At 39.3% G+C, this 27,690-nt stretch overlaps 1 protein-coding gene across 1 annotated transcript in view; it reads left to right on the forward strand.

Moving 5' to 3' along the window:
- PREP (prolyl endopeptidase) overlaps positions 1–27,690 on the forward strand; it is a 111,992-nt gene that overhangs the window by 75,348 nt on the left and 8,954 nt on the right. Inside the window, exons 11-12 of the mRNA XM_082480997.1 lie at positions 18,538–18,674; positions 24,722–24,816. Coding sequence (XP_082337123.1) covers positions 18,538–18,674; positions 24,722–24,816 — 232 coding nt within the window. The remainder of the gene's footprint in view (positions 1–18,537; positions 18,675–24,721; positions 24,817–27,690) is intronic.

Consider the following 27,690-nt stretch of genomic DNA (forward strand, 5'->3'; position numbering starts at 1 on the left):
AAAGCATAAAGACAGTAATGTGTGTGCATGAGATAGTTGTAAACAGCCCCGTTTGTCTCTGCATCTCCAGACAGAAATAAGTGTTATAGAGGGCAGTTTGCTGGAAATGTTCTCACAGAGAATGTGTTTTTACTGTTTCACTCAAATTCATTAAGGGACTTCCACAGGATAACTTCAGGGCATAGTGAGCTGAAAAAGAGAAAGAAAACAGCATTCTCTTTAGGAAACAACTTGGTACAATTATGATACTGCCATGAAACTCAGAAGGCTAATAATGGAACACAAATAACCATGTAATTAAAAAGGGTTTAGAACGGGTTGCCATAAATTAGAAATAATGTATTTTTCTAGTAAATCAAATTTTATGAAATAAACGTCTGGAAAAACAAAATCTCATTTTACATTTAAATCAATTACGTGCTAAATTAAGGTAAAGTAGAACAGTAATACAAATAATTTCAAAGAGGAAACACGCTGTTGCTATGTCCTTGGAAACCTTCACTTTGTAAATCACTGGCAGAGCTTCACCACTAGGCTGTAATGGGGTGGAAGTCAATATTACTGTTTCTGGTTTTCTCCTTTATCCAGACCGCTGTCTCTGGTTCTCACTCCTGCTCAGTACCAGCTCTAGGGAAATGTGACCTGTGTAGTTACACTGGGAAGAGCACCCTTGGCTCACCACTCATCCAGTTTTGCCTTTATCAGCAAATTATCTCAACATGGCGACGTCTTGGAAATTAGTTTCCCGTATCATTCAGATCCGCGGAGGAATCGCAGCTGAGATGTGAAAGAGGCTGTTTGTCAGGGCCAGGGCTGGGACTGCTGGGTCACCTTTGTAGTAAGTCAGGCTGCCAGTGCTGCACGCTTCTGCCAGACTCCAGTCCTTGTTTCCATTTATGGGGTCCCGCTTGGACCCTTGATGATGCTTCTGCTTGGAGGAGGGAAAAGGAGATGGCAGCTTATCGAAGCAGTTTATAAATGGCTCTCAACCTAGATGATAGCCTTGCATAGCCATTGCAAAACTCAGGCAACATTGCAGGGAATTGTGAAAGAAACTCAAAATTAAGAATGCAAGAAATATACTGAGAATAGGCAAAGATTGCTGATTACAGGAGAATGAACAACACTGCGGAATTTATTTCATCATTCTCATTTCCATCAGAATTACAAAGTAGTATGGAAAAATATTGCTGGCTCTGTCCTGATCCATGTCCTTAATGAAAGGCAGGTCTCCTGCCAAGGTTCTTCCTTTATCCTTATATACCTGAAGAAATATCTACGAAGACTAGCAATCTCCCTAGCTTCTGTGTAGCATATATGAAACTTTAATGAGTTGTTGTTCTTTAGCAGTCTTTGAACGTAAGTGAGTTAAGAAGACTTGAACTGAAGTGTGTCATGTGTATATGAAACCTGAATTAATGGCAATTGGAAAATGCCACAGAGACCGTTTTTTGCTCTTGTGGTTTCATTTTACAGTATTTCATAGATGCTGTGCAGTGCAGTGCAAGTGTGGATCAGTGATAAAGTTTACTGCACTGAGTAAATTTATGGTAGAGCAGCTGCTTTGTAGTACCTTAGGTTAAGTTCTTACCCTTTGGCAGACCAAAGTAAGAACAAATTTGCCAACTTATCTTGCACTGAAGGGAGAGCTGTTTCAACGTACCTGACATTTACACCAGGGTAAGAGCACGCCCATAGGTTGTTGGCTGTACGTGACACCCCGCAAGTATATAGTCTAACTTACTGTGCAGTATCTTGTGCATACGCCCTTACCTTGAAAGACTCTGTGTGACCTTCATGAAAAAGTCAGACTGATTAAAATGCTTGCCATGCATCAAAAATTTATCCTGGCTACTTTTGTTAAATGATACATTAAGTTGCGTTAATAACTTTTCCTCCGTCAAACGCTTCTTGAAATTTGTCTTTGCTTCCCTGCACGCTTCCATCGATCACAATGACACACTTTTTCAGGAAATAGCCTGGGGTGTTTTTTACAGGAGGAAAAAACACTTTTGCAGGAACTTACAAACGGCACTTGCTGTAAGCTGTTTACTGCATAAATAACTGCTGCTTTAAATAAAAAGCCTTTATTTTATCTTTACAAAGTTGCTAACTAAGTTCTTATATGCCTCTCCATATTAATACCCCACAGTGACACTTAAACATGGACAAGCAGTCTTCTGGCCTGGCTCACAACTCACCTACTTTTAGGCTGATATGCAGGATTATAAGTGTTGAAATTGCAACAATAAAAATGTTATTTGGCTCCTTTTGCCATTCTTTGAATACCTTCTAGCACTGTCCTTAAAATAGCTTGAGATGAAACAAAAATAGATGCTACTATTGACAGATGCACTTTGGATTAGCTCTTGCAGAAGAACAGTGAAATTCATAATAACACAACTTAGTTTTACAACTTTAAAGCAGCTGCTTTAACTCATTGTTGCAGAGACAAAAGAAGATCAAGTCTTAAAAAGGATATTTGTTTTCTTGGGCCTGGGATGAATTTTCTCCTCTTTTGCAGAAATTATTTTTATAGGTGAACTGATTTTCATGAGGAGTTTATTGTTTTATTGTTCAGTCTTTCACTCCCATCTTCAAGCCTTTACAGCTCTGATTTTAAGGCATGAGTCACTGATAGGGAAAATTTATCTACAGTCATTCTAATTCCTAGCGGAACTTTACACCGTACAGTTTGGCACAGCAGTTAATCTCTGTTTCAGGAAAATACAGCGCTGAGAGAAGATGAGTCAGGCTTGAGGTTGATTGGCAGAGTTGTGGAAGAAACTTGTGCACAGCACCTGCCCACGCTATTCCTGGATCTCGCCATTGCTGGTGGTGTCATTCCATGAGCATTAGATTAAAATAAAAAGTAACAGAGGGCAGCAGAGGAAAGCAGCATTCTGTGAAAGCTGTAGTAAGCTCAACCTGCTCAGCAATGCAAGAGCTGATACTATCACTGTTTTTTCAGTGTGGATATAGAGATGGTTTTATTGTTGTTTCTTTCCCTTATCTAAGTATTTATGAATAGATCACTGGAGTTTGGAGAGACATTCAGTAGCTCTGAATTCATCTCTGTCGAGAAAAAGCACTCTCATACCCAAGAAGAGAGGCATGTACGTTTTGCATTGATTCTGATCAGAGACAAAGAATTCTTCCCTTTTCTTCAGGGGAGTAAGTTGTTTTGGCATCCTTTTCTTCCCCCTCCTGAAAATCCCAGCCAAAAGAGCTGGACTTCCATGCTTCTAACAGTATTTGGGGTTTGAATCCTGCCTCGATCTCACGGGATGGGAGGTTAGAGTTAATACTTGAGGGAATAAAGTTGCTTATTGCTTTTTGTTTCTATTTTATTTCTTTTATTTCCTTGTGGTTCCATATTACAGCGAGGAAGAAATTGAAGAAATATTGGGGGGGGCAGAATGTGAAGAAATTGTGAAGAAATGCACCAGTTTTAGTGCTTGTCGCAGTGTGGCAGACACCTGCCCGCTTAAAGGCAGGAGTGAGCTTTAAGCTGCTTCCATCAGAGCTCCCATGAAGAAGACTGAAGTCTTCAGCTCTGATCTCTGCCAGTGTTTTGGCAATAGCTGTAGTTTTGGCACCAAGACAACAGTCTCACTGTGGAGGACATCAACAAAAATCACAGTGACAACTGTGGCAGTATTGGCTATTTGCCGATGTGAATTTAGCATCTTACACACTTGGCATGTGGCTATTACAAACACTACTTTAATCTGCCATTACCTCTTCTAACTGCAGGTCAGGGAAGAAACACTTAACTGCAAATGTAGTCCTCTAGTTTTAAGGCCCTGTATTTCTTGAAAGCCAAGAGATTATATATTAAATATGTTACATATTTGCAGCCACAGTACACTTCATTTTAAGGGGGGAAATTGTCAGTGGAGGATTTTCTGTCTAGAAGAGTATCAAGTGAAGGATTTCCTATAATGACCTTACATGCTCTTGAAGTTTGAAATCCTTATGTCTGAGCAGAGAAGTAGCAGTTGGCTCTACGCCCATGTTTAAGCAGCCCCATCCAATGCACGTCAGATAATTCACATGAGTAATTCTGGCAGACCGTGATATTCCCGAAGTGTCTGGAGTAGGAACCAGATCTCCATATTCCAAGAAAGAGGATAAAGTGATAGGATTTTACATTGCTTTCTTCACTGATCCAGTTCCAATTCTGTTTTGAGGTCTGAATGTCAGGGGTTGCTTTATCCCCTTATTGCATACCAGAGGATTGCTGCACAGTTTAGGATGTTGGGAGCTTTTGTTCAGCAGAATGCAGAACAATGGAAATGTGGTTTGGGATGGAGGAGTACAGAACTACTCTTAGGAAGAATTAGCACAATACCAGACCACACAGTGTGATGGGATAATATAAAAATACCAGTCCCTGTGTTCATTTGAATCGTCATACAGGCTTTGTGATTCACTAGTCCCAAGTGTCCAAAGTTTCCCAAAAAGTCCCAAGCTTTTAATAATAGATTGTTTCTTTTTCTGTTAAGTGTGCAGGGAATTGAAGAGCTTCTTAAAATGTTAGAGTCTGTAGAATCTTCATACTCAAGACATTATAAAAACATTTGGTTTAAGTCTGCAAGCAAAGTGATTGCTTAATAGTTTAGCTAAAATTCATAGTGCAATATTCTTCTTGTGCCTTACTCAGTAGAACTTTTGTTTGAACTTGTAGTGGTTTGTTTTCCACTTCTCTCGTGAATGCAGGTGTTAATTGGCATACTTGATCCCAAGCTGCATTCTATGCTCCATTTCTTTCTCAGAATTTCTTAAAACACAAGGTGAAATAACATGGATTAAAACAGAGCTGTAACCATTGAACATAATGTAGAGAATCCCTTATTACACACAGGAGTTTTAAACAAGAGCTTTAAGGATTGTTTAACAGCCTCCCATGTCTTAAATGATTGCCTTGTTAGTTGTGAGTAAAAAATAGGTTTGATTTTTATTATAAATGGCTAAATATGTTTTGCCATCAGGAAAAAGAGATTAGAAATGTCATTCACTTGGACACCTTAAATGAACATGTGTTTTTAAACCTTCAGGAATCTCAGTAGGTAGATTCTTTGCTGATACAGAGATTAAAATGACAATATTGTTGGAGTGGAAATGCTTGTTTATTGTCCTCTTTCTAAACAAATCACTGAAGATTTTTTCCCTTCTCTTTTTTCTCCAGCTTTCATATTCACTCCTGTGATTGATCTCACCTCCAGTAATTAACCATGAACACTTTACTATTTTAATTAACTCCCTTACTCACAAGATAAGTAAGAATTCTATTTAATGATTCTCAGTGGGAATCTTCTTTCAACTTTTCTTTTCCCTTTTGTATAAGCATATCAGTGTTATTTCGCAAAGGTAGTGAGTATTATTAGCTTCATTCTACAGGAGCGGAACCATTCAGAGTGAAATTTGTCCGTGGTTGCACTTGATGAGGGGTTGCACTGGGGATGCGTTTTGATGGTTTGCTGTTCTAATGGCAGTGGTTTGCTACTCCTCTTTTTGCTGATCCTCAGAGTTGAGTCTTCAGATGTGGTTTTGACAATCAAGCCAGTTATTAAAGTCTTACACAAGTAGCAGTTCATAAAACTTAAGTGTCGATAAAAAGCCCCAACTCCCAATGTTTTTAATAGTATTAAATGCTGACAAAGCCCTATCTTTTGATTAGTATGGTGTTTGTGTGTCTTGTATAGGGCAGATTGAACACCAATTCCATCAGTGGTGGAGGATGAAATGCACAGGATGCTTCCACAAAAAAAAAACAAACCCAAACTCTGAAGCTTCTTTGTGGCTGTTCAAGTCTTGCTCTGACCAAGCAGACATAAAAATGGAAAATTTCAGCATGCAAAGGACTGCATGTATAGTCCTCTGCTGAAAGAAAGTAGTAGCAACTACCACTTTTCTTTTCTCTGTCCCTTTGTTGAGGCTAAATGTCAAACTTTGGCGTGCCAGCATTGTTCACAAGAGAGTGCTCCTCTGCAAGTGTGGGAATTCTTTTATCCATCTGCCCACCCATTACTTTGCCTTGTGGAGCCTACCCAGGAGGGTGTTAAATTCTGATGATAATGCTGCATTGAAGACAAATTGCTTTGAGACCACAGCCATTGGTTTTATTCAAACAGCTGGCAAAATATCCTTAGATGATTGCAGTTGTCAGTCATCCCTGGTGCAGGCCAGCATTCAAGTCATTGATATAGCAGGGAAACACATTGAATTCCTTTACCAGGCCACCAAGACAAACAGACTCTTCTGGTTGTCTTTTTCAGTACTGCGCTAGCAGTGTCATCAAACTCTGTTGAGTAGTCCTTAGGTTTCCAAAGAAGGGGACTTACATTTAGTGAGAGTTATATGCACAGGTATATATCCATGTCTGCTACAGGATGGTGTTATACTCGCGCACATTTGCAGAACAATAGTAATTATAGTTGTTTGGTTGTTAGTGAAGCCCATGCTACTTGAGAATAAAATATTGTGCACTCTGTTTATAGGTGTTTACACATCTGTAATATATATACGGGCAAGTTTTAAAATTTTTCCTTTTTGTTTTTAATTTTAACATTTACTTTTTCAGTATTTAAAAATTTAAACCATTTTCTGAAATGTAACTAGTACAGATTCTCAATGCAAGTGGCGGATTTTTGAATGAACTTCTACTCTGACTAGTGGTTCAAGTGGATTTTATTATACATGTGAACTCCCTGGATGGCCTTCACATCTCTCAAACAATGACGGTTTTGTGAAAGGGAGAAGGGAGGCACTTGTTCTCTTTCAGACCCTTTGTCTTCTCCACTTCTACTTTTGAAGCCTCTCTTCTTGAAATCGTATAAAACATGGGCAAAAACCATCTCAAAGGATCATCTAATCCATTGCACTCCAAGAGGCAGGATACTGGCTTTTTCCTGCAAGAAGAGAGAAACCAGCTGTTACTGCCCAGTAGGGGATGTTGCAGCTGTGAACAGAAGAACCTGTGGCAGAGCTGCTGTAATAACCAAAGGGCAGAAAAACTGGGAAAGGGAAGAATTGCAGTGCCTGAATGTGGTTGGAGGTGGTGGCAGCGTGGTCAGATACCCATGTCCCAGAGCTGGCCAGCGTGGCTACCAAGGCTAGAGCATGCTGATCTGTCCTGGGCTCTGTGACAGGTCACTTCTGCCTGCACCAGTCCTGACTGGCTTTTGTCTGCCTTGTGCTTAAAAGGCTTCAGTCCCCCTAGGCAATCTGTCCCAGTGTCTCACTGTATTTACTGTTAAAAAGCTTTTGCAGGAAGGCAGGGAGCGGGGTGTCCGCCGCAAGGTCTCACCTAAATTCCCTTGCCGTAGTTGAAATGCATTGCTTTGTGTCCCTCACAGGCATGGAAGAGAGGTAATTCTCTTCCTAGTTACAGCAAACTTCTGCGTATTTAGGGACTGTCACTATGTGTCCCTGCATTATTTTTTTTTCCTTTAGATGTAAAAAACCTGCACTCTCTTCAGTTTTTCTAGCGGATTATATTTTCGGGGCCTCCTATCACTCTTTTTTTCTTTATTCGGGTATGGGCAGTATATTATGTGCCATGGTTTAAACTGAACACAGCTCTCTAGCTGAGGCTTTGCAAATGTTGAATACAGCAGAAAGCATTACTTCATACATCTTGCGGGTGAGACTTTGGCTTAAGTGGCCCCGTATAGAGTTTGCCGTTTCCCTAACAATTCGTTGTTCATTCAAGGTCAGTTTGGTGTGTACTATAACTGCAAGATACTTTTCTGAAATATTTTCTTTGGTCAGTTTCCCTATCCTGTAGATTACTGCACCTGTCAGAGTGTAATACGTTGCATTTCTGGCCTTTACTGGATTGCATTTTACTTTTTTGGGTAGTTTTGCCTTTTGTTTGTTTCTCTTTCTAGAAAGCACTCCCCTTTCCCCGCCTTTCTGCAGCATCTCCGTGTTTCCTGTTAGCAATTAAGCTTCCCCGCAGCTCCATATTCCGTGTAAATACTTTAGAGTGGATGCATCTCTCGTTCTGAATGGTGTCCCTGTAGGCTACCAGGGAACTGGGGTGTTTTCAGAGCAGAAGCAGCTCTGGCAGAGCTGGGAGGTTTGTGTTTCAGAGCTGCAGGCCTCCAAGCGCGCACAAGTTGCTAACTAGTTTATGCACTCCTTTATTAGGCTTGGCGTACAACTGATACCGAGAGGTTTAAGGTTGTACAGCCGCCTGCAGAGAGCAAAATAGAAGGTTGTTACTCCTTTATTCGCTTGGGTTATCGTAGCACTTGGGAGGCTTAGTCGCGTTCACCGGTGTGCCGGATAGCATACAAGCGCAGGCCGTTGCAGGGCCCTTACCAGCCACGGCTTGAAAACAGGGCAGAGAAATAAATTATACATTTGGAAAATTAATAATGACAACTATGTGTTAACTACGTACAGGGGACAAAAACAAATTATAACTGGTAATATTTAAAACTAATGAAAAATGCAGGCAAACTTCTAATATATATCACAGCAGCCCGATAAAATTCTCCTTGCTCTCCTCTCCCAGGGCCAAAACTGCTTGGTGGATTAGGCTGGGGTTTTTTGTTGTTGTTGTTAATTAACGTTCATACTCTGGTGGAAAACAGATTATTAATTATTAGAGAGTTGAGAGTGGTGAATATTAATAGAAAATTGCAATTTCAAATGTTGGTGAGATCTTGCATAGACTTGATTCAGGCTTAGTGTACCTAAGTTGTTCATAAGCCGTCAGCCTCTGCAAAGTAAGTGAGGCTGCGTGGCCGCTGCTTGGAGCAGACTCTGCAATTGTAAGGAAAAAAGGGAAGGAGATGATAGCATATCTTGTAAACTAAAACTACAACTCTTGCTTTCACTGTGAATGTGATTATGTTAGAAAGGATGCGTATTAACTAAGATGGTCGTATAATAGTTATGAGCAGTTCAGTTTATACTGAGAAAATAATTTTTACCAAATTAAAATGAGGGGGGTTTGGAGAACCTCTCAAAAACTTATCTTTTATCAGCGTTCTATGGCACAGTCAAACCTCTTAATAACATGTTGGTGTTGCTGGATGCTTTCAAACACCATAGTCTCCATTTATACCAAACAGAAAAAAAATTTGCACTAATAAGATGTAAGGCAGAGCTAGAAAAGCTTCTCAGTCAATAGCTTTTTATCTAGACAGATTTAGCGTTTTGGCTTGGGGGTTTTTTTCTGAAATTGTCATTCACTGGTGAAGAGAGAGGACAAACTAAACCCAAAGTGCTTCAGTAAGTATCCAGAAATGCGGTTGTTAACTTGTGTATGTGGGACACTCATATGAGTGGGATCGTTCAGGAGACTTCTCGCTTGTCCCTTAGTAAAAGATCAGAAGTAGTAAAAATGGGAAAGATTTTTTTTTCCAAGGAAAAGGAAGGGAGGTAGCAGTTCAATTTCCACCCAGAAAGAGTTCAGTCACTAATTATGTGAGCTTTTTTCTGTGGGCTTTTGTCTCTCTATGATCCAGTACAAATTCATCAGTGCACAATTTTATTAAGGGTAATCTAGTTTGCATCTTCATTTAGCGGTTGATTCGATTTTATCAACGTTGCCCAGAGGTACTGATAGAATATCATCTTTCCTTAGATTAATTATTTCTGCTCTGTCTTTGAGACATCTCCCAGGAAATTTATGGGACAAGGGAAGCCTCCTAGAAATGTCATTATTGTTCATAGAAACTAGTTTTTCAACTGTGTAGATGAATGATATAAAGAAGTAGATTATTTCCTTAGTTCTGGCATGCTGTTCTCACAGACAGGGAAGAATTGATAAATAAATTCTCCCTGACAGCTCCCTGAACTGCTTGCTTTTCAGCCAATTTGTCAATTATTTTTGAAAGTAATAGTGCACAGTGATCGCTGCTAACGGCTGAAAATAGACAAGATGCAGAAAAGCTTCAAAGAATAATGGTAGAATGCCTAAAATCGGGGAATCTTTTATCAATAGGAACATCCCTGACTTTTTCCTTCTACTTACTGTTGTTTTTTGAACTGAAGTTGACTTGACATCATTAGACATTTGATCTGTTGATTTATTAGTAGTTGATTATTAGTAGTTGAATTCCTCATGACTGATATGTTTGTTGAATGTTGCTGTCTTGTTCTCATTTTGCCTAAGAAAGGATTGCTGCAAGCTGTCCTTAGTCTTATGGCTTAAAAAAAAAAAAAAAGGCATTCTTGTTCATTTTTCTCCTCCTTGTTCCGACAGTATTATAGGAATGCATCAACACACTTCTTGGAGTTCCTGTTATGAAGTATGTTAAAAGTCTTGGTTATGATATCTGTCTGGAAATTAGGCTGTCAAGTGAAATTTTTGCTGGGTTGCTTTATACTAGTTTTGGTTTTATTTTGTTCCCTAAGTATGGTTACAACAGTGTCACAGAAACTTATTCTCATAATTCTCTTCATCTTCTTTCTATTTGCTGGGTGGGTTTTCTTCATTGTATAATGAGTACTGCAAATCTGAAAACAATAGATGAGCCTGAAGTACTGTCTCCACAGCAAGGAGGTGGTCACCAAGACACAACTGTTTAAATCAATAGCATCTGGTCGTTAGAATCATTTTATTCTAAGCTTGCACCCACTATATTTTCTAGGACTTTAGTTTATCCTTGACCATTCTCAGGGAATTTTTTTTTTTCTGCTGCCATTTTGTTTTTTTTTTTTTAAAAATGTAGGGCACAAATGGTTAACTTTGAATTCAAGCTTAAAACTCACAAATTAATTTATTTGTAGTGTAATATGAGTGAGAAACTGCACATAGAAGTGCTTCACAATACTTCTAAGTGACCTGTTTATTTCAGTAAGTTCTTCAGAATAAATATTCACAGGATAAGTGAAACACACATTGTCCAGTGGAGATTATTTGTGTTTCTTTTCAAACCAAAAGTAGGAATGAAGAATATCAGCTATTTTTTCAATATTGTACTAGCCACACAGAATTTTTGTAGGTGTTTAGTGCCTCTGGTTTTGGGTAGCCAACTTGACATCTATAAACATGATATGATTTCTCTAAGGAAGAGAGAGAGCAGAGTGCTCTGAAATTATCCAGCTATTGAAAGGCATAAATAAAGCTTCTTGGCAATGTGAGTGGAATATGTGGGTCCTCTTGGGACTTTGACACAAGCTAGGCACTTGACGTCACCAGTGTCAAGATTGAATTTGTTCTGAGCAAGAATTTTTGGATACAGGTTTACAGGTGAAATTCGAGCACCCTGAACTGTGCAGATGCCCCTGCCTTAGGGAGAAAAACCAACAGGGGTTGTGTCATCTTTTTGAAGCTCATAAAAGTTCAACAGCAGGCCTGTGTTGAGATAACCAAGGAAGTTTTGAGCAAGGTAGAGTCAAAAACAGAAAAGCTGAATTAGCCAGTTACTGTTTGAGTGAAATGTAGCTCTTTCTCAGCATGTTGAATTAGATGTGTGCGCCTACCACAGTGTGAAAGCATAAATAAGAGTAGTTATTGTGGAGTAGCTTGAATAAGGTAAGTTCTCCCTCTTGCTTATCCCATGTTAAGTTTTCTCTACATTTTTATTCTTAACAGCGTTTATCATTACAACCTGAAATTATTTCCAGCATGGTAAAGATGAGTGGTGTTTGCTTTCTAATGAAGTGAGTTTCAGTGAGTTGTTTCCTGTCAGAGCAGTTTTCTCAATGAAGTAAAGCTTGATTTAATGAAAGAAATTGCACTAGCCAGCAGCTGTTATTTATGTTTTTATTTATAACAGTGTGCTACTTCCATTGAGACAGCCGTTTGTTTTTTTCACGCTCTGCTACTTCATAGTAATATATTTCTTGAACGTGTAAGCACAGAGGTAATTCAAGAAAGAGACTGTAACTTTGTCCCCGGGACTTCTTTCTGTTCAACGTGACTACAATGTATATTTAACTCAAAAGGTAAATGTAACCTGTCTGATATCTCTCTGTCTCTATGCTGTACACTAAGTTTTCTTTAAGGCAAATGGATGAAAGAAAAGGAATAACTGTACATGGCAGATGCTAATTATTCTGCTGCAAGAAGATCTGAGATCACACTGAAAGGGGCAGAGGGTAAACATTAAGAGAAGAGACAAGAAGTCTTTCAGGTTGCAAAAGTGGAGTAGAGGGGTCTCATTGGATCCCATTTACCACTAAGGTTTTGTGTAAAGGGAATGCTGCCTTTTAACTAATCTAGAAAAGTGTGATTTCAAAGCAATTTCTGCCATGCTGGTCCTGCAGTATTTTTGAACTTTCAGCCGCTAGTTTTCTCTTGCCTTCCCCTCCCTCCTCCCACCACCCTGGGAGATACCTCCCTGCAGTCATTTGCAGCTAGGCAGCCGAACTTAGTATAGAGGCATTTCTTCTGAAAGACCATCTCCTGGCACTTTGCCTCTGTCAGCATGAGGCTGCTTTTTGTCCCGGTGGGTGGGTGGTGAAACAATTTCTTCTAAAAGGTTTCCTGATTATTTTCATAGTGCTTTTGCAAATGTCTGTAGTGGGTGTTCTTCTTTCTGGGTTTTACCTGCATGAATTTTTTACCCTTCTGAGTTGCTTTGGCCCCTGTCCAGTTCTGTATTAAGCGAGCTTTGCAACCCACACAGAATTGCTTTGAAGCTAATTTAAGAGGCTTAAAGAAGATTGATGAGGATTCCCCTATGAAGAAAGGAAACCTCAGATGCTGTGGATTTGCTGTGTAGTGGTAATAGTTCTCTGACTTCTCCTGACTTCTGGTTCATCCTGTGTATAGGAATAAAAAAAATGGTGGTTAGTAAGAGCTGCTCTTACAGCGATCATTGGCAGGCAGCCAGAGCTGTCCATGGGGCCACTGAATGGTCTTGTACTTGGGTCCATGCCACTGCTGCAATAAATAAGGCGTTTTGCTTGTGATGTGCTACGTAGTCTTTAGCCCCAGACTAGTGTCAGGTTTTTTGTAAGGGCACAGGTGATCAGGGATTGAATGGGCTGCGGGGAGATGGTGTGCACGGCAACGCGTGATTCTGCTTGAATCGATGAGATTTCTGCCCTGGCATCTCCATGAGGATTTCTCCCTGCCTGCCAGCGCTGAAGTGTTCAGACTTGCTGGTGTGAAGGCAGGGTCTTTGTGACTTGCCTTTCTGAAGCCCTGAGTGGCAGCTATTATTAGGACTTGTCAGTGGGAGGTGTTGCTGTGTAGCATTATTTAGCCTCAGGCACCTTTATCTCTGTACCTAAATACAGGTTTGAACACCCTGATGCCACGGTCTATGTAAGAAAACTTTCTTCCCCAAATCTCAAAACACAAATGTTGTTGTAAGCGTGATGAGAAACCTTCATTTCACACTTAATAAAGGAAATACTTCATGTGAAACTGGATGCTTGAAACACAGTTCCAGGCAATAAAAACTGAAGTAGTCATTCCCTTTGATCGACTACTCAACACAGCCATGCGTGCTTCGCTCCTACCTGTCTCTGCGGGGACTCAACCGGGTACTGTGCTTCTCTAGCGCTGCCTGTAACTTTGGGCTGGCCACTAGTGGAATCACAGCAGCTGTGTGTGAGGGCAGCTGCTCTTACCTAGAAGCAGAAAATAATTGCTAAATTTCACAAGACTGCTACATCCTGTGTTTGTTTCAAAGGAAAAGGAGTTATCTCAGTAAAACTAATATAGAAGACAGGAAAAAAACTAATTTTAAAGGCATTGTGTTGGTATTATTAAAGCTAAATTATTGAACGTGCATTTTTAATGGGGAGCATTCTAGCATGACTTACCTTTTTAGTTGCTCTCTATAAAATCCTTCGTCATTTCGCACAATGGATGTCAATCTACTGACATCTTACCTGGTTTTGATCAAGCACACAAAGACATGGAAAGAATTGATAGCTCTGGTATGTAGTACCTAATCTTGAAAGAGAGGTTGAGAGAGACATTTTTAGAATCACTAGTGGCTTTCTAAGAATAATTAGCCTACTGTGACTTAGGGGGTGTTTTCAAGTCCCAGAAGTCAAAGTTTCTTTTTATATGTAAAATTCACCTGCTATCTGCAGGAAATAATTCTTTCTGAAAAGCCAAACTAAATACCTTTTAATTGGACTTTAGTTTCATTTTGCCATTATTGAGTGAGTCAGAAAAAAGATTTCTAGACATTCAGTTATTGTTCATAGCTTAAAAATACATGCATTGAACCTGTTTTAATAAGATTATTTTTTATTTTGTGTTTTACAGCAGTATTTCAAAATCTGTGTTGAATCTTACCTTTATAAGGTTAATTTTAAATTTGTGCAAGTTTTGGGTTGGTTTTTGCTTAAAAGGACTTTTGGTTTTGTAAAAGTAAGGTGATTGCTGGTCCACACGCACTTTTTTCCCTGAACACTTGTAATTACATACATCTTTTAATGTCTCCATATAGAGAAGATATTTCTGAAAGGGAGAAAAAGTGAAACTGAATACTCACAAATTGCTGAGTAAAAAGGGAAGTTCCTACCCACTTTCAGTAGTTTTAAGTATTTCTAATTCCGTGGCACAATGTGAGTATTCAGACAGATTAGTTTTATTTCTTTGTTTGTTGTGATGATTGTATCACTTGCTTTAATATTCAAAGATGCTGATTCCATATTTACTCACAAGAGGAGTGCATAGTGGATGACTGCCAAAATTATTTCGAGTTCTGTGTGTAAGTCTCAGTGTCTGGCTATATTATCCCTATAGACAAATGAAAGAAAACCTTTGTCTTCAACCTCCCTCTTTCAAATCCTCCTAGCTTTTCAAAAGCTAAAATACTTAGTTTTGCCTCCTGGTGATGAGGTAGAGAGGATGCTTCTTGTCACTGCAGAGGCAAAAGTGGATAAACTTAGAGTCTTTCTGAATTTAGGTCTGTGTCTACAATGTTGGCTGATTGTTTCCCTCTTCCCTAAGTGAAGATTCATCTAACATAAATACTACACATTAAAAGCAAATCATAAGTAGGAGGGCAAAGACCTCCCCAGGAGTGAATGGACAGAACTTTTTGTATCCTACTTAACTCCTAAGTAAATTTACAAATCCTATCACACAGCCATTAGTTGTATTTACTTGTAAAACTTACTCTGTAAACTGTCTTGGAAGTAAACGTCCATTGTCTTTTTTAGGTGAAAATGGAGTGGAAATTACTTTCAAATGCTAAGTTTAAAAAAAAAAAAAAAAACCAAACAAAACCAAACAAACAAAACCTCCAACAAACAAAAAACCCCAACACTGTATAAATATATATGTAAGCACTAAAGAAGAATGGCTAAGATTGCGTAGCTTATATAGCTTAATCTTCACATAGTTTATAGTAATGAATAATTGTGTAAACAGTGTTGCTTTCTCCCTGGGTCCTAATAAGAAGAATAGGGGCCATAAACTTATGCCTCAGGTTCCAGCATCTGAATTGAAAGTGATTCTTTCTGGCACTGAGACCCCTCTGCCGTGTGACTGATAGGGACATTAGTGTGAGCTGAAGTTAGCTACAACTGTTTCGGGGCTGCTGTACCGCTCCGGCGGTATGGTCCTAGAATAGCACGAAGGGTTGCATGCAGCAGGAGTGCTCTATCAACCACACAGCATTGCTGGTGCATTCCTAGAGGCTGAAAATATTTATTTTTAGCATGTCCCTCCTTGAATGATGAGTTTCATCATTCATAACATTATGTCTGAAGCACTGTCCCCAATCCTTTTCCCTCCAAAATCACTTTGCTAATTTGTCCTCCTCTTACATGTGCTAATGGCTGTAAGGACATGAGAGTCTTTATTTGAAAATATATGAGTAATGAGTTATATAATGTGGCCAATACAAGTGGATCATTCCTAGCTGCGATAAAGCAGAAAACAGTACTACCCTTTTATGAGCATTTACTCATGTAAAAGCTGACAGCATCTAAAATTAGGCATGAAATACCAACGTGGGAAATTCTTCTATTTAGGGCTTGCCCTTTCCAGTTTACCTTAATCTTTGAGATAGAAGCACGTCCCTTTATTGGTTACATGAATAAACCATTGGACTTGCTTCAGAGATAACACCTTATTTAAAGGTGAGATTGAATCAGTTGTTGAAAATAGTCTATTTGGAGAAGCTTAAATAGCTTCACGTATCTCGTATCTCAGTGTCTCACTGAATTGATTTCCACCCCAGCCCCCTCCTGTTTGTTCATCTTGGAGGGAGAGATAATGGTTATTTTAGCAAAGATAGGAGTGAAAACCTAAATTGCAAGCGTCACCTTGACATGCATCTTTTTTTTGTTGAGTTTTCATTTAATGGTATGTTATTTAATCTTAACTGATGATGATAAAAGCACTACTGAAGTCAGTTTTCAGAGAGTTGTTTAAAAAAAATCCCCTTGTGCAGAAAGAAGCTGGAAAATTAGAGGCATCCTTTAATCATCAGGAAAGGACTCGCCAACATCAGTAAGTGACTGAAAATATAGGAGGGCCAGGTGCTCACCTTGTGTGAATTGCCAGCAGCAACTGGAGCTGATGGATAGCATTTTAGAGAGGAGTCTCATCACCAGCCTCAGTAGTCCCTCTGTCTGATATTTATTTGTTTATAGTATTCAGCTAAATTCTAAATATGAAAATCCTTTGTATTCTACTGCAGTGAGTTCTGATGACCTCTTTGTCAGTAACAGTATAGTTACGGCAGTAGTTGGAAACAGCGATTTCATCTGTGTAAAAATGCCTCTAGGCTTTTGCTCTGAATTTTTCCATCTGCTGGGAACTGTAAAATACTGAATTTTATCTGGGATATGTGTGCAGGTTTTGGTGAAGCCTTCAGAGGTAGATGTTGTTTAATTTGAAATTTCTCACATTTCCATAGCAGTGATTAAACTCAAATTAAATGTGATTATTTTGTTTTCAACATGCCATGTGGATTTGCATGTTTCACATTACAGGCGACGCTCAGAATAAATGTGTTGCACTGGTTCATATTACTGTTGAGGTTCATGTGCTGTAAAAATAGATCCTGTTGATTGTGTGCTTTATAAAGTGTGGTAGGACTATTTCCTTTAAAAGCACAGAGATTGTAAACAAACAACAAAATGATAAGTGTGTCATTCTTCATTTACTTCTTTGTTCTAGTTAGACTAGAAGTTGCAAATGAAAATGAAATGAAAATGAAGCAATGAAAAGTAGTCAACCAGAACTTCATGACAATCAGTAAACTGCACTCACACCCACGTGTTTTTGCTTGACTGGCAAAATAAGACATGCTGGATCCTAATTTAGAGCATGCAGGCCGATACATGCATCAAAACAACAAGATATGGGAACTGTTTTAAGCAATTGCAGTCTGTGTTTGCATATATGGAATTCAGCTCTTAAGTTCCCATAGTGCTGTGGCAGTAGTAAAAAGACATGTGAAAGCATGTACTATATGGATACTTGGTGTTTTGGGAGATGATTTCCTGAAAGTCAGCAAGTACTTCCGTTGTCTTGCTGGATGGGTTTGGGGGTTCTGCAGCCTTAGGGCTTCTGGTTCTAGCTGCTAGGTAATGCCTGAAAATGCACCCAGTGCTCCAAAAGTTTCAGTCACGGCTTATGTTACCACCCTGATGAGGTGAGGTGGTCATTGAGACAACCCTGAAACACTGACCAATGCTTAGTCCACTCTTGCTGGATACAGGCTTGCTTTGGTGAATTCCTGCTGCATGTTTTAAGTGTAGAGTGGTCAGCTTTTTGCTGTTTTCACAAGGCTTAGTAAGAAACAGTGTCTTCAGCTATTTAAAGTTTACTCCTTTGACTTGAATCTGGTGTGTGGAGTCACTCTGTTGAGAAATGTTATTAATGCCAATGTATTAACACTAAAACCAAAGTACTGTGACTTTTTAAATATCTTTGGCCTTCTGCTTGTGATTAAATGTATGTTTTTACAAGCAAAGACTGCTACATCAACTGATATAAAGGAATTCTCTGTGATTTCAGCTGTACAAGACCAGATCTTCAGAGAGTTTTACATATTTATTTGGTAGTAACATAGCTCTCTGTTATCCAAAGTAATGTAATGTTTAGTGGGGTCTCAGTAAGTCACCACCCTACCATGAGTTTCTTTCTTCACTGTCCACTGTTACCTAGTGTTTGAAATTTTGAATTTTTAAAAAGGAGAAATTTTTAGAAATTATAATTTTAAATTGGAAATCTGATTTAGTTCTGTTCATTCTGCTTGCCAGCTCAGTCTGTGCTGCTTTCCTATATGATGGACCATGCAGTTTTTGTGTTTTAACAACGCCAGTCTTCCCTTGCAGAGAATTGTATTGGTTTTGTAGCATTTTCTTAAACCCCCTTGTATGTAGAATTGATCAATAAGATATGTAAAAATGATACTGTCAGACCCTTTGTATTGTCTCATTTTGATACGTTTTCCAGAGCTATTAAGCAACCAAGCAGGCGATGGCCACTACTGAACGTGACCTGGGCAATTGGTGCAGTTCTCTCAGAATGTTTTATGCCTTGGGACACCATGGAAGTGATCGCCTCTGATTCGTGTTAGCAGCAGTTGTGGAGAGTTACACCAGTAATGGCATTTCCGATTTCTTTTTCTTTTGTCTTAGGTTTTCTACCCTAGCAAAGATGGTACGAAGATCCCAATGTTTATTATTCACAAGAAAGGAATTAAATTGGATGGGTCTCATCCTGCCTTCTTGTACGGATATGGAGGCTTCAACATATCAATTACACCAAGCTACAGGTAAGCAGGGGAACTTATACTTTCTTCTGAAATATCTGGTATTAACAAGTGTCACAGACTGAGGGCAGGGCAGACTATGGATCTGACAGAGCAATGCATTTCAGGTCCCTGAGAAGGAAGATGGGGACCATAAGGGCTGCACATCAGTGTCCAGGCATCGTTTGTCTGCTTTGTTAGTTCTGAATGCAGGGGTTTTGCCCAGGGTCACAGAAGAAATCTATGTCAGAGCAGAGAAGTGCTGTGCTCTTCTGAGTTTTACAGCAGGCACCCGGCCCTTTGGATTACACCTTAACCTCTTCCTGCTCTGTCACTGACCTCAACAAAAAAGCATACGGACATATATATTAAGCAAGTATTTGAGCCCTTTGCTGAACTAATAACATAGGAATTTTTCTTTCTTCTGAGTTGCACAATTACCTATGTCTAAATATTCTAGAAAACCAAATACTTGTTTAAATGAATGTAAATAATTACAATTTGGCTGTATTTTCATATTATACTTTTGAGGAGATTACATCAGAAACAAAATCCTCCTGTATGATCGGGGAAGAGGAAAGACGATTCTGTCTTAAGTTGCACATGATATGGGCTCTGCATATGCAAAGCAACCCATTGTAAACCAAAAATGCTGTGTGCAAAACAGGATTTGTAGCCCTCAAAAGCCATAAGCTTCATTGAATAGATGATCTCTTTAAAGAAAAGGCTTATTTCTTCAGCAAGAGAATTTGAATAGGCTTACCAAGAGGCAGTGATTGTCTGTAATATGTAAGAAATGCTCCTCGGTGAGGCAGGGGAAAACAGAAGTGCAAAGGACTGAATGGAGAGCAGTTTTTACCAGATAGTAGGAGAGCAGCTCACCAACACAACAATAATCTATTATGAAATCATCCTATTAAGTGGAGGTGCTACCAGTCTTGCTTTCGAGTCAGCACATTTCAAGAAATCCTTTGTAGTGCTTGCTTTTCCAGGCCATGGTGATTGTATTTCTAAATAGCATTTACAGTTTCTCGTCCTTTCTAGCAAATACCTTGTCTAACAATGGACCTCCCATCTTGTGTTCTGTGATTTTTGAAAGCTTTTTATCTGCCTTGTAAAGCTACATTTTTAATTTCCTGTGGTTTTTGAGAGACGCAATTATATAACCAGAATAGTTTTTAAATTCCTTTTTCGATTAGGCTCAAGCACTGATTTATTACAGTTTATTGTCGATGCTGAAAACTGTGATAAAACATAGCACGTTTTCTTTTTTAAAGTAAATATTATGTATCTATTGATTTAAGGTAAAATTTCACGTACTGCAGATCTGACACAAGCTGTCTGCTGGCAAAAGGAGAAAGAATCTCACAGTGCCTCCTTCCACCTCCCATCCATTGGCCCTGGTGCTTGCTGAAACCTTTGCTAAGCTGATCTACCTCACAAGAATGGCAGAAAACTATCCCAACAAAACAGAGCGGGTGGTTTTCTGCCATTTTGGCAAGTTAAAAGTTGAGTCTCGTAGGAGTCCAGGAAACAGCAGCAACATGGTGCAGCTGACAGTCAGAAGAGAGGAAGTCAGAAGGAGGTGGGAGAAGTGACCTATGTCTTCCTGAACCCTGTGAAATTTTTATTACACAGTTCATAAAATCAGAATATGAATCTGTAACAGTCCCTTAAAAGTACATGCACAGAGAACTATCGATCATCTCCAGATCAAAATACATTATCCCACTGACACTGTAAATAAAACCCGATTGGCCACACCTCCCTCCTCATTCTCTCCCTGTAATGTCAGCATATCGCTTCTCAGCCTTTCTCTTTCGAAAAGAAAAATAAGAAAAGCCAAAGCCTTCAAATGCATCTTTATGGTTAATAACCTGAGAATTGAGTACTCAGTGAGGAAGTGTGTTCCAAAAGTAGCCAGGCAAGATCAGGGAAAGGAAATTGTAATGGTGAATTAATGCCAGAAAGGCAGGATGTCCAATTCCTTCTTTACCTGGCAGATTCAAGTAATGTTTGACTACACCCCTGTCACTATATACTGCAGTATTGCACAAGGAGTTCCCAGGTCCAAGTGCTGTTCCAGCCACAGCCCAACACCACAATTCGGTCATTTTTTTTTGTACACTGCCACAGGCACAAGTGCTAGAAAGCGGCCACAGGATGGTCACGGCTGAGGCTTGCCACATCGTTCACCTGAACCTGAGATGAGACAGCACGGAGTAGTAGCCTGCTTACCTTTACTAAAACAAACAAACAAGTTCCTGGATAAATATTCCTGATTTTTTATTTGAAGTTAAGGCGCTCCTAACTTTTCACAAAGCAGTCCATCTTCTCCTTTTCAGTGGTTCGTTCCTGTCCTGTATTTCTTCAAGCCAGTACAATGTTTCCTCGCTGGTATTTTGCACCCATTAACGTAAGCCACCTCTCTGGCTTGGGGAGCTTATTTCTGCTTAATTCAGAAACCGATGATGCGTTTCATTTATTCTCCAGCACAAAAAATAAAAATAAAATCTTTTTCACTGAAAGCAATAGAAACAAACCAACAGGTTAGAGGATCCAGAAATAACTACGAGAATAATAGACCAAAGTCATTAAGTCAGTTACAGCAGCGGTTTATTTTTGAATGCAAGCATGCATCTTTTATATGCTCCTCTGGACTCAAGAGCTGCATTTGGTAGCATTTTGAGTATGGTGCTTGCTAGAGCACTGTCATTAATTGTACAGCCTGCACAGCGAGTGCAAGTGAAAGCTGGTGGAAACGACACCGGTGGTTTGGGAGAGCTGCTGGGGAAATGCCGTCACAAACCCACTGCTAGTGCCTCGGGTTCAGCTAATTACCCTGCAGGAACCCACGTGTTTCCCTTCACTGTTCTGTATGTGCCCTGTGTGGGTACAGGAGAAGTGATTTCTAATGCATCAGCTGATTGTGAAGCAGACTGTGAAATTGCGTTTCAGTGCTACAGGGCCAGGTTGTACCGAGCCTTTAAGCAAAGGGGTGGTGCAGGGAGAGACTGTAAGCACAGAGAGGGGTCAGGCAGCACAGTAGCCAGGGGTGCAGAGCGCAAGATTGCTCTTTTTGGTTACTTTCCTACTGCTCCCTCCTGCTCTGCAAAAGCCAAGAATGCAACAGAGTCTAGTGACTCAGGATTTTTTCCCCATTACCAGTGCCCTAGCCTGCATTTCCCTGTCAGCTGTAATACCTGACAGCAGGTCAGTAATCCTGGGAAAAATGCTTGCTCCTTGAAGCACAGCTTCCCACGTTGTTCTATACTGTAAAAAATAACACCGGTTTTCTTACTTTTTATGTTATGCTCCTTAAGAGTGATAGGGTCTGAAAGGAGCTCTCCAGGGAAGGAACTACCTCCTGCTTCCTCCACTGGCTCCTTCCTGATCCTGTTGGCCTTTCCTTTACTCTTTTTCTTTACCCTGCCTCCCAGGAGAGAAGGAAAAATAGGGATAATGAGCAAAAGGCTATAGAGACTGTTGGGAAGAGGAGGGAGCCAGACTTTCCTCTGCAGAATGAGACATTTCCTAGGCATCCAGGGCAACAGGGCAGTTCGCTGTGACTCAGACACCAAGTTCGCTTGAAATCAAATCTGGAAGCGAGAACCCACCTGGAAGAACACAGGAGGCAGTAACAGGGTTGTGTATGGAACTTGAATTTTGTGCTGTCTGATCACTTGAAATTTTCACTTTTTAACGAAGTTAATGAGTCCTGATTATATACTTACAAAACCTGGTTCCTTGAGCTTAAAAGTCACTTTGAGAAAGCTTGTTATAAGCTCTAGGCACATCTACCTCAAAGTATTGGTCAAGTTAGGGTCCTGACTCACTTTACTACTGACCATACCAGGGTGGGTATTAATTGTCATTGGCAGTGACATTACTAGATGTATATGTTGAGGTATGTGGGGTAATGTTTTCTGAAGTGCCTAAATGCCAATAATATTGCTGGGAGTGAGCACAGATATACTAAACCTACCTATAATGTGGGCAATATAATGATTGTTACCAAACTCTGGACTTTATCCCATTGAGGGTGCGACAGAAAAATTGTTTGCTTGTGGAAATGGGGACTAGCTTCCTATAATAAGAGTAACGCATATCCCATGAGCTGCTAAGTCACTTAGACCCTTCCAAAAATGATCATCAAGGTATCATCTCTGTTAGAGGAGACCACGGACAGGATAGAGTGCACTCAGTACTTTGGTTTTGCTCACAGATTCTTTGCTGGTTAAATATGCTGATCCCTCGGGCAGGCAGTTTCTTTCAGCAGATGGAAGAGGATGGACTCTGTTCTGGAATTTTTTATTTTTAAAATATTCTTAGGCCATATGTTTAGGTGTAAGTTCTTAACCTTACCTGCAATTCCTATACTTCTTACCTTTGATTACTAGGAGATCAAGTAACTTTGGACCAAAAGGTTTCTATTGAATTTGTTTGGGACAGAGACAGGGAAGAGAAGTGCAGAATATTCTGGGAGCTTTTGTGGCTCTAACATATCAAAAATTAAGCAGCCACAATCTCATGAGACAACCTACTGTCAGGCTACTCCACACCAGCTGTGTAGCAACCCATCGAAATCAGGCATCCTGGAGTTTGACAAAATAATGCTCTCTGACCTTTGCCCAGTGTGCTTATAGAATATCAATCTTGCATCTGATCAGTATGCCACAGCAATCTAAGAAAAATACAATTCACAGTGATGGACTTCAGAATTGATTTTACAGCAACAGAGATAGTTCATGCCTCCTGAGCCATCTGATTGCCACAGATAATCAGCATAGGTGGAAAGTTTTGCCTTTGATGGATTAGGAAAATACAGAAATCTCTTATCAGTTATCCTTCTGCTTTTCTTTTTGTTTCCTTAATCCTTGGTATATACTCTCAAGAACAAGTGCCATTACATGGACAATTGCTTAGGGAGGTATGCAAAATGTACCTGTTTCGATACTACATCCACATGAGACACACTGTAGGACCAGAGTCTTTCAAGACATTTCTGATAAGCAGTAGGGGGACTTAAACATAAAAAGGCCCAGTCCTTGCTCTTGTGGTTGAATAGGATTAATTTCTGCAGGCAGTGGTTTCTTGCATGAGCAAAGATTTCAAGTAAATAAGAAATTCAAACCTACTAGAGGAAAAAAAAAAGACTCGTTGGGATTAAATTTTCATATTTTACTGGTCTCCTTGGCATATGCATGGTTTGCCATCTGCAGTTTCTGCTATGTTAAACTGCTTCCTCAACAGATCAGAGATCTATTTCTGTTTTTAATTGTTAAATATAATATAAATTACTTCAGACCCTTTTTAAAAGATAGCAATAGCTTTGATGCTTTTGCAATTTGGCATTTAAAAAAAAATAATGCTACTTTAGCTTTCAGGCAGGTTCTAGAGATACTAGGAAAGGCAGAACCTGTAATTTTGTTTTTTACTATTTATTTTCTATTTAGCAATGCAAGTGGAAAATAAATAAGAAGGGGATTGGCCAGAACTTGACTGCAGACCCTGGCACAAAACAATGGTAGAGGCAGAGTTTTTCTTTGCAAACACAGTTTTATAAAGGTCAAAAAAAGTACGTTAAGCAGAAATTGAAAATACCTGCTGATAAACAAAGATCAGGTGCTGGTCTTAAGTCTTAATTTACTATCTTCATTTGGGTTAAGCCTTCCTTTCCTCTCTGAAAAAGCGGAGGACCCATGGATGAGGAACATTTCAGAAAGCTGTGGGGGTCTAGTGGTACTGCATAGCTCTAGCCTCCACATGGAAGGCTTTGAAGATAATAAAAAAAATGGTGACGTGTCCTGGGGGATCTTTTGTTAGGCAGAACCACTGGCCACTCTCCGAAGTGCAGAACTAAAGGAGGAAGAATGGACCAGCACTGGTTCCTTCCTCTCCCAAGGCTGCAGAAGATTTCATTTCCATGGGTAACCATTGAAAAAAGCCCAGCTACTCAGGTTTGACTTCATTCACGATTTCATCGTTGATCAAAGTTTTTTTTTTATAAAAGCAGTAGGGATTTAAAAATTGGGAATTAAAAATAATCCTCTATCTGTTTGCTTTTTCAGTGTGTCAAGACTTATTTTTGTGCGACACCTAGGTGGTGTTCTAGCAGTGGCGAACATCAGGGGTGGTGGTGAATACGGAGAGACCTGGCACAAAGGTAAACCAGTCCAAGTAGACAAACAAAACTGCAGGTTTAGCAATGAAAATTACAACATTTTCTCTTCACTCCCTCTTCCATGCTCACATCTCCTTTTTCCTTTTACTTATTCTGTAGAAAAGTAATTTTTTTCTTTACTTATATGTTAGATCTGTACGTTGTCTAGTGTTATCTGAGGATTTTCATTAGATTGTTTTAATTTTTACTACCTACTTAAAAATAGTTTTGCACAAATACAATGTTTCCCAAGAAAATTATTGACTTTTTTTAAGTGAGATCAAGTTCCCTAGACTTAAGGATTTGAAAATGCAGCTCTTTATCTTGAACTGATTTTCAAAAAAATGTCTGTCTATATTGCAGACCTGGCTTGCTTTCACATACTTCTTTCATCATTTGCAGGTGCACATGGCCCCTCAATTCTAGATCCCAAAGACAACAGCACTGGCTTATTTAGACTCTGTTGGTATCACACACAAAAAAGTAAACCATTTGCAGAACCTTTACAGAAGGTGTGAACTTTTAAGTTCAGAATGTAACTCTTCCAAATTGTTTTTGCACAATTTATAAATGTTTTTATATTTAGTGAATGTGATTGAAGTTCATACGAAAACAGCCAGCTCCACAAGTGCAGTGAGGTGTCATCCCCTCTACGCTGTCTTAGGGGGTCCAATTTCTTGTAGGCAGGCATTTGAACGTTTTGGGTTTTTTAAGCTAACTTCTATGCTGCAGGGAAACCAAGTCACTCCCTACAAAACCCTGTCAATCTCTTTTCCCCTTTTCTTAATACCTTCGATGTATTTCTCTCCTTGTTTTTCCCATCCAGTCCTTGTCTTAATAATCCTTTGATTGTCCACTTGCCTTACTGTTGACAATTTTCTGCATCCCTTCACCAGAGGAAAAAGCTGCAAAAAGTCCTACTCATGCCTGTAACATACCCATGTTTATTTAATGGTGACACCTTATTCATATCCCAAGAATCTGGTGGATAAGTTGCTGGATATGTTGTCAGCAAGGCAAGTGCACCAAAACAGCAATGTTTATGATGCAGCAATTTGTCATGGAAGTAATCCGTAATAACTTTTTATCAAACAAAGCGGTATTCCCAGATCATTACGTCTTGGTTTTACTATTTCATCTGCGGTAACTTTTTGTCTGGGTCATTTCCTCACAATTGAGTTAAATATGTAACAGTTTCATAAATAGAAGCTACATATGCTTGCAGATACAGGATATTATTGCTAAAGATGAAGTATCCTTCATTAATTTTAATTTGCCGATTGATTTCTAATAGGTTTTAATAAAATTTGTCTTAATATGATAATGCTTCTTTGGTCCACCTATTTCCTGCTGAATTTTGATCCAAGTCTTGTATTGCAGTTGCATAATAAGATATATATCTGTTCTTTGTTAATTCCAGAAGCAATTAAAGAAGTCTGTTTACTTAGATGTAATTGTGTAGATAGGATTCTGACCTTACACCAGACCAGAACTTTGCTCAAATAAGATTTATTTCTCCTTTATTGCCACACACTTGAAGACTCTTTTGTTGTCCCAGTATGTCTCTTCAATGGTCTTGTTAATGTGAGAATTATGTGTATTTGTTAAAAAATAAAACATTAAAAATTTACTGGTCCCAGTTCTACAAGATCTACAAGATCTGTACGACTAAATGTCAGAGTTATCTTACCAAACTTTTGCAACATAGAAATGAAGCATCCAGTGTAAACTGGATGTCTAGGACCACTTGGACGGACAATGGAACTAGAGACACACCTCCAGATTAAAGCTCATCTCACTTATTTTAGGGTAGCATTAATTGTCCTGGAGGTTCCTGGACCATAGTGGGAACCTTAGACAATTAGTTTAGAATAAACATCCAGCTTTTAAACAAAGTAGAAGGAACTGGAGTTCTGCTTCTGCACCCACTGAGCCCCTTTACCTGACTGGACCACGGCCTTTGCTACAGGAGTATGAGGATTTTCTTCCTAGTTCCCATTTCTTACTAGCATTTAATTGCCTGAGAAAGAACTTATCAGGTCCTAAGGTAGGATAACCTTTGAGGAGAAGCCAGGTTTAGTCTCTTGCCAAACAAGCATCTAAAGCACATTATGAGATTTGGTCAACTGCGAGTTCTCTAGGTCAATATTCTTCTGCTCAAACAGTTGAAAGATTGTAGGGCGAAAGCGTCCTTTTCCTTTTCTATCCCACCCTGCAGATTTTTTTGTTTTGAGAACTGGAAGTCTTACCAATGATGTCACCTGGACCTACATTTCAGTGGTGATTTATTCATCATACATCTGATCACGTTTGGAATTTTCCTCAATAGGATGGCAGCATCTTAAGCATTTCTGTATTGATAGTTAATTAATAAAATTTCAAACCAAGATGCAACTCTGAAGTTCCTTTTTGCCCATAGCTATATATCATCTGACTTGAAAACAACAAACAGGAAAAAAAAAAAGTTAATTGCCAGCCACATATTCTATGTCCAGGAAATTAGAAGTGCTTATTTTATATAGCTTATTTTATAAGTTGAAGCTTTATTGCCTTAAAAAACTGTCCCTGAGTTTAACGCTGTTAAAGTCCCATTAGATCAATCCTCAAATGGATTGTATGTGGTCATTTTGTATATATTTTGCAATGCAAAGCTTTTAGCTTTAATTCTACTGGTTAGGAACGTTACCCGGCACTCTCTCCACAGTATAGGTATGTATTATTCAGAGTTTCTGAAAGCATCAGAGTTATCGACAGAACCATCTTATACCCTCTCTGTGTTGAAAGAATCTTTCATTTTTGCTGTCTTTCTGAGCTGCATCAATTATTAAAATGTTCATGAAACTGGAATTGTTCCCAGGTATTTTTGCACACGTTTTT

Source organism: Vanellus vanellus (genome assembly GCF_965231255.1).
Source record: "Vanellus vanellus genome assembly, chromosome: 3".
Taxonomy (NCBI): domain Eukaryota; kingdom Metazoa; phylum Chordata; class Aves; order Charadriiformes; family Charadriidae; genus Vanellus; species Vanellus vanellus.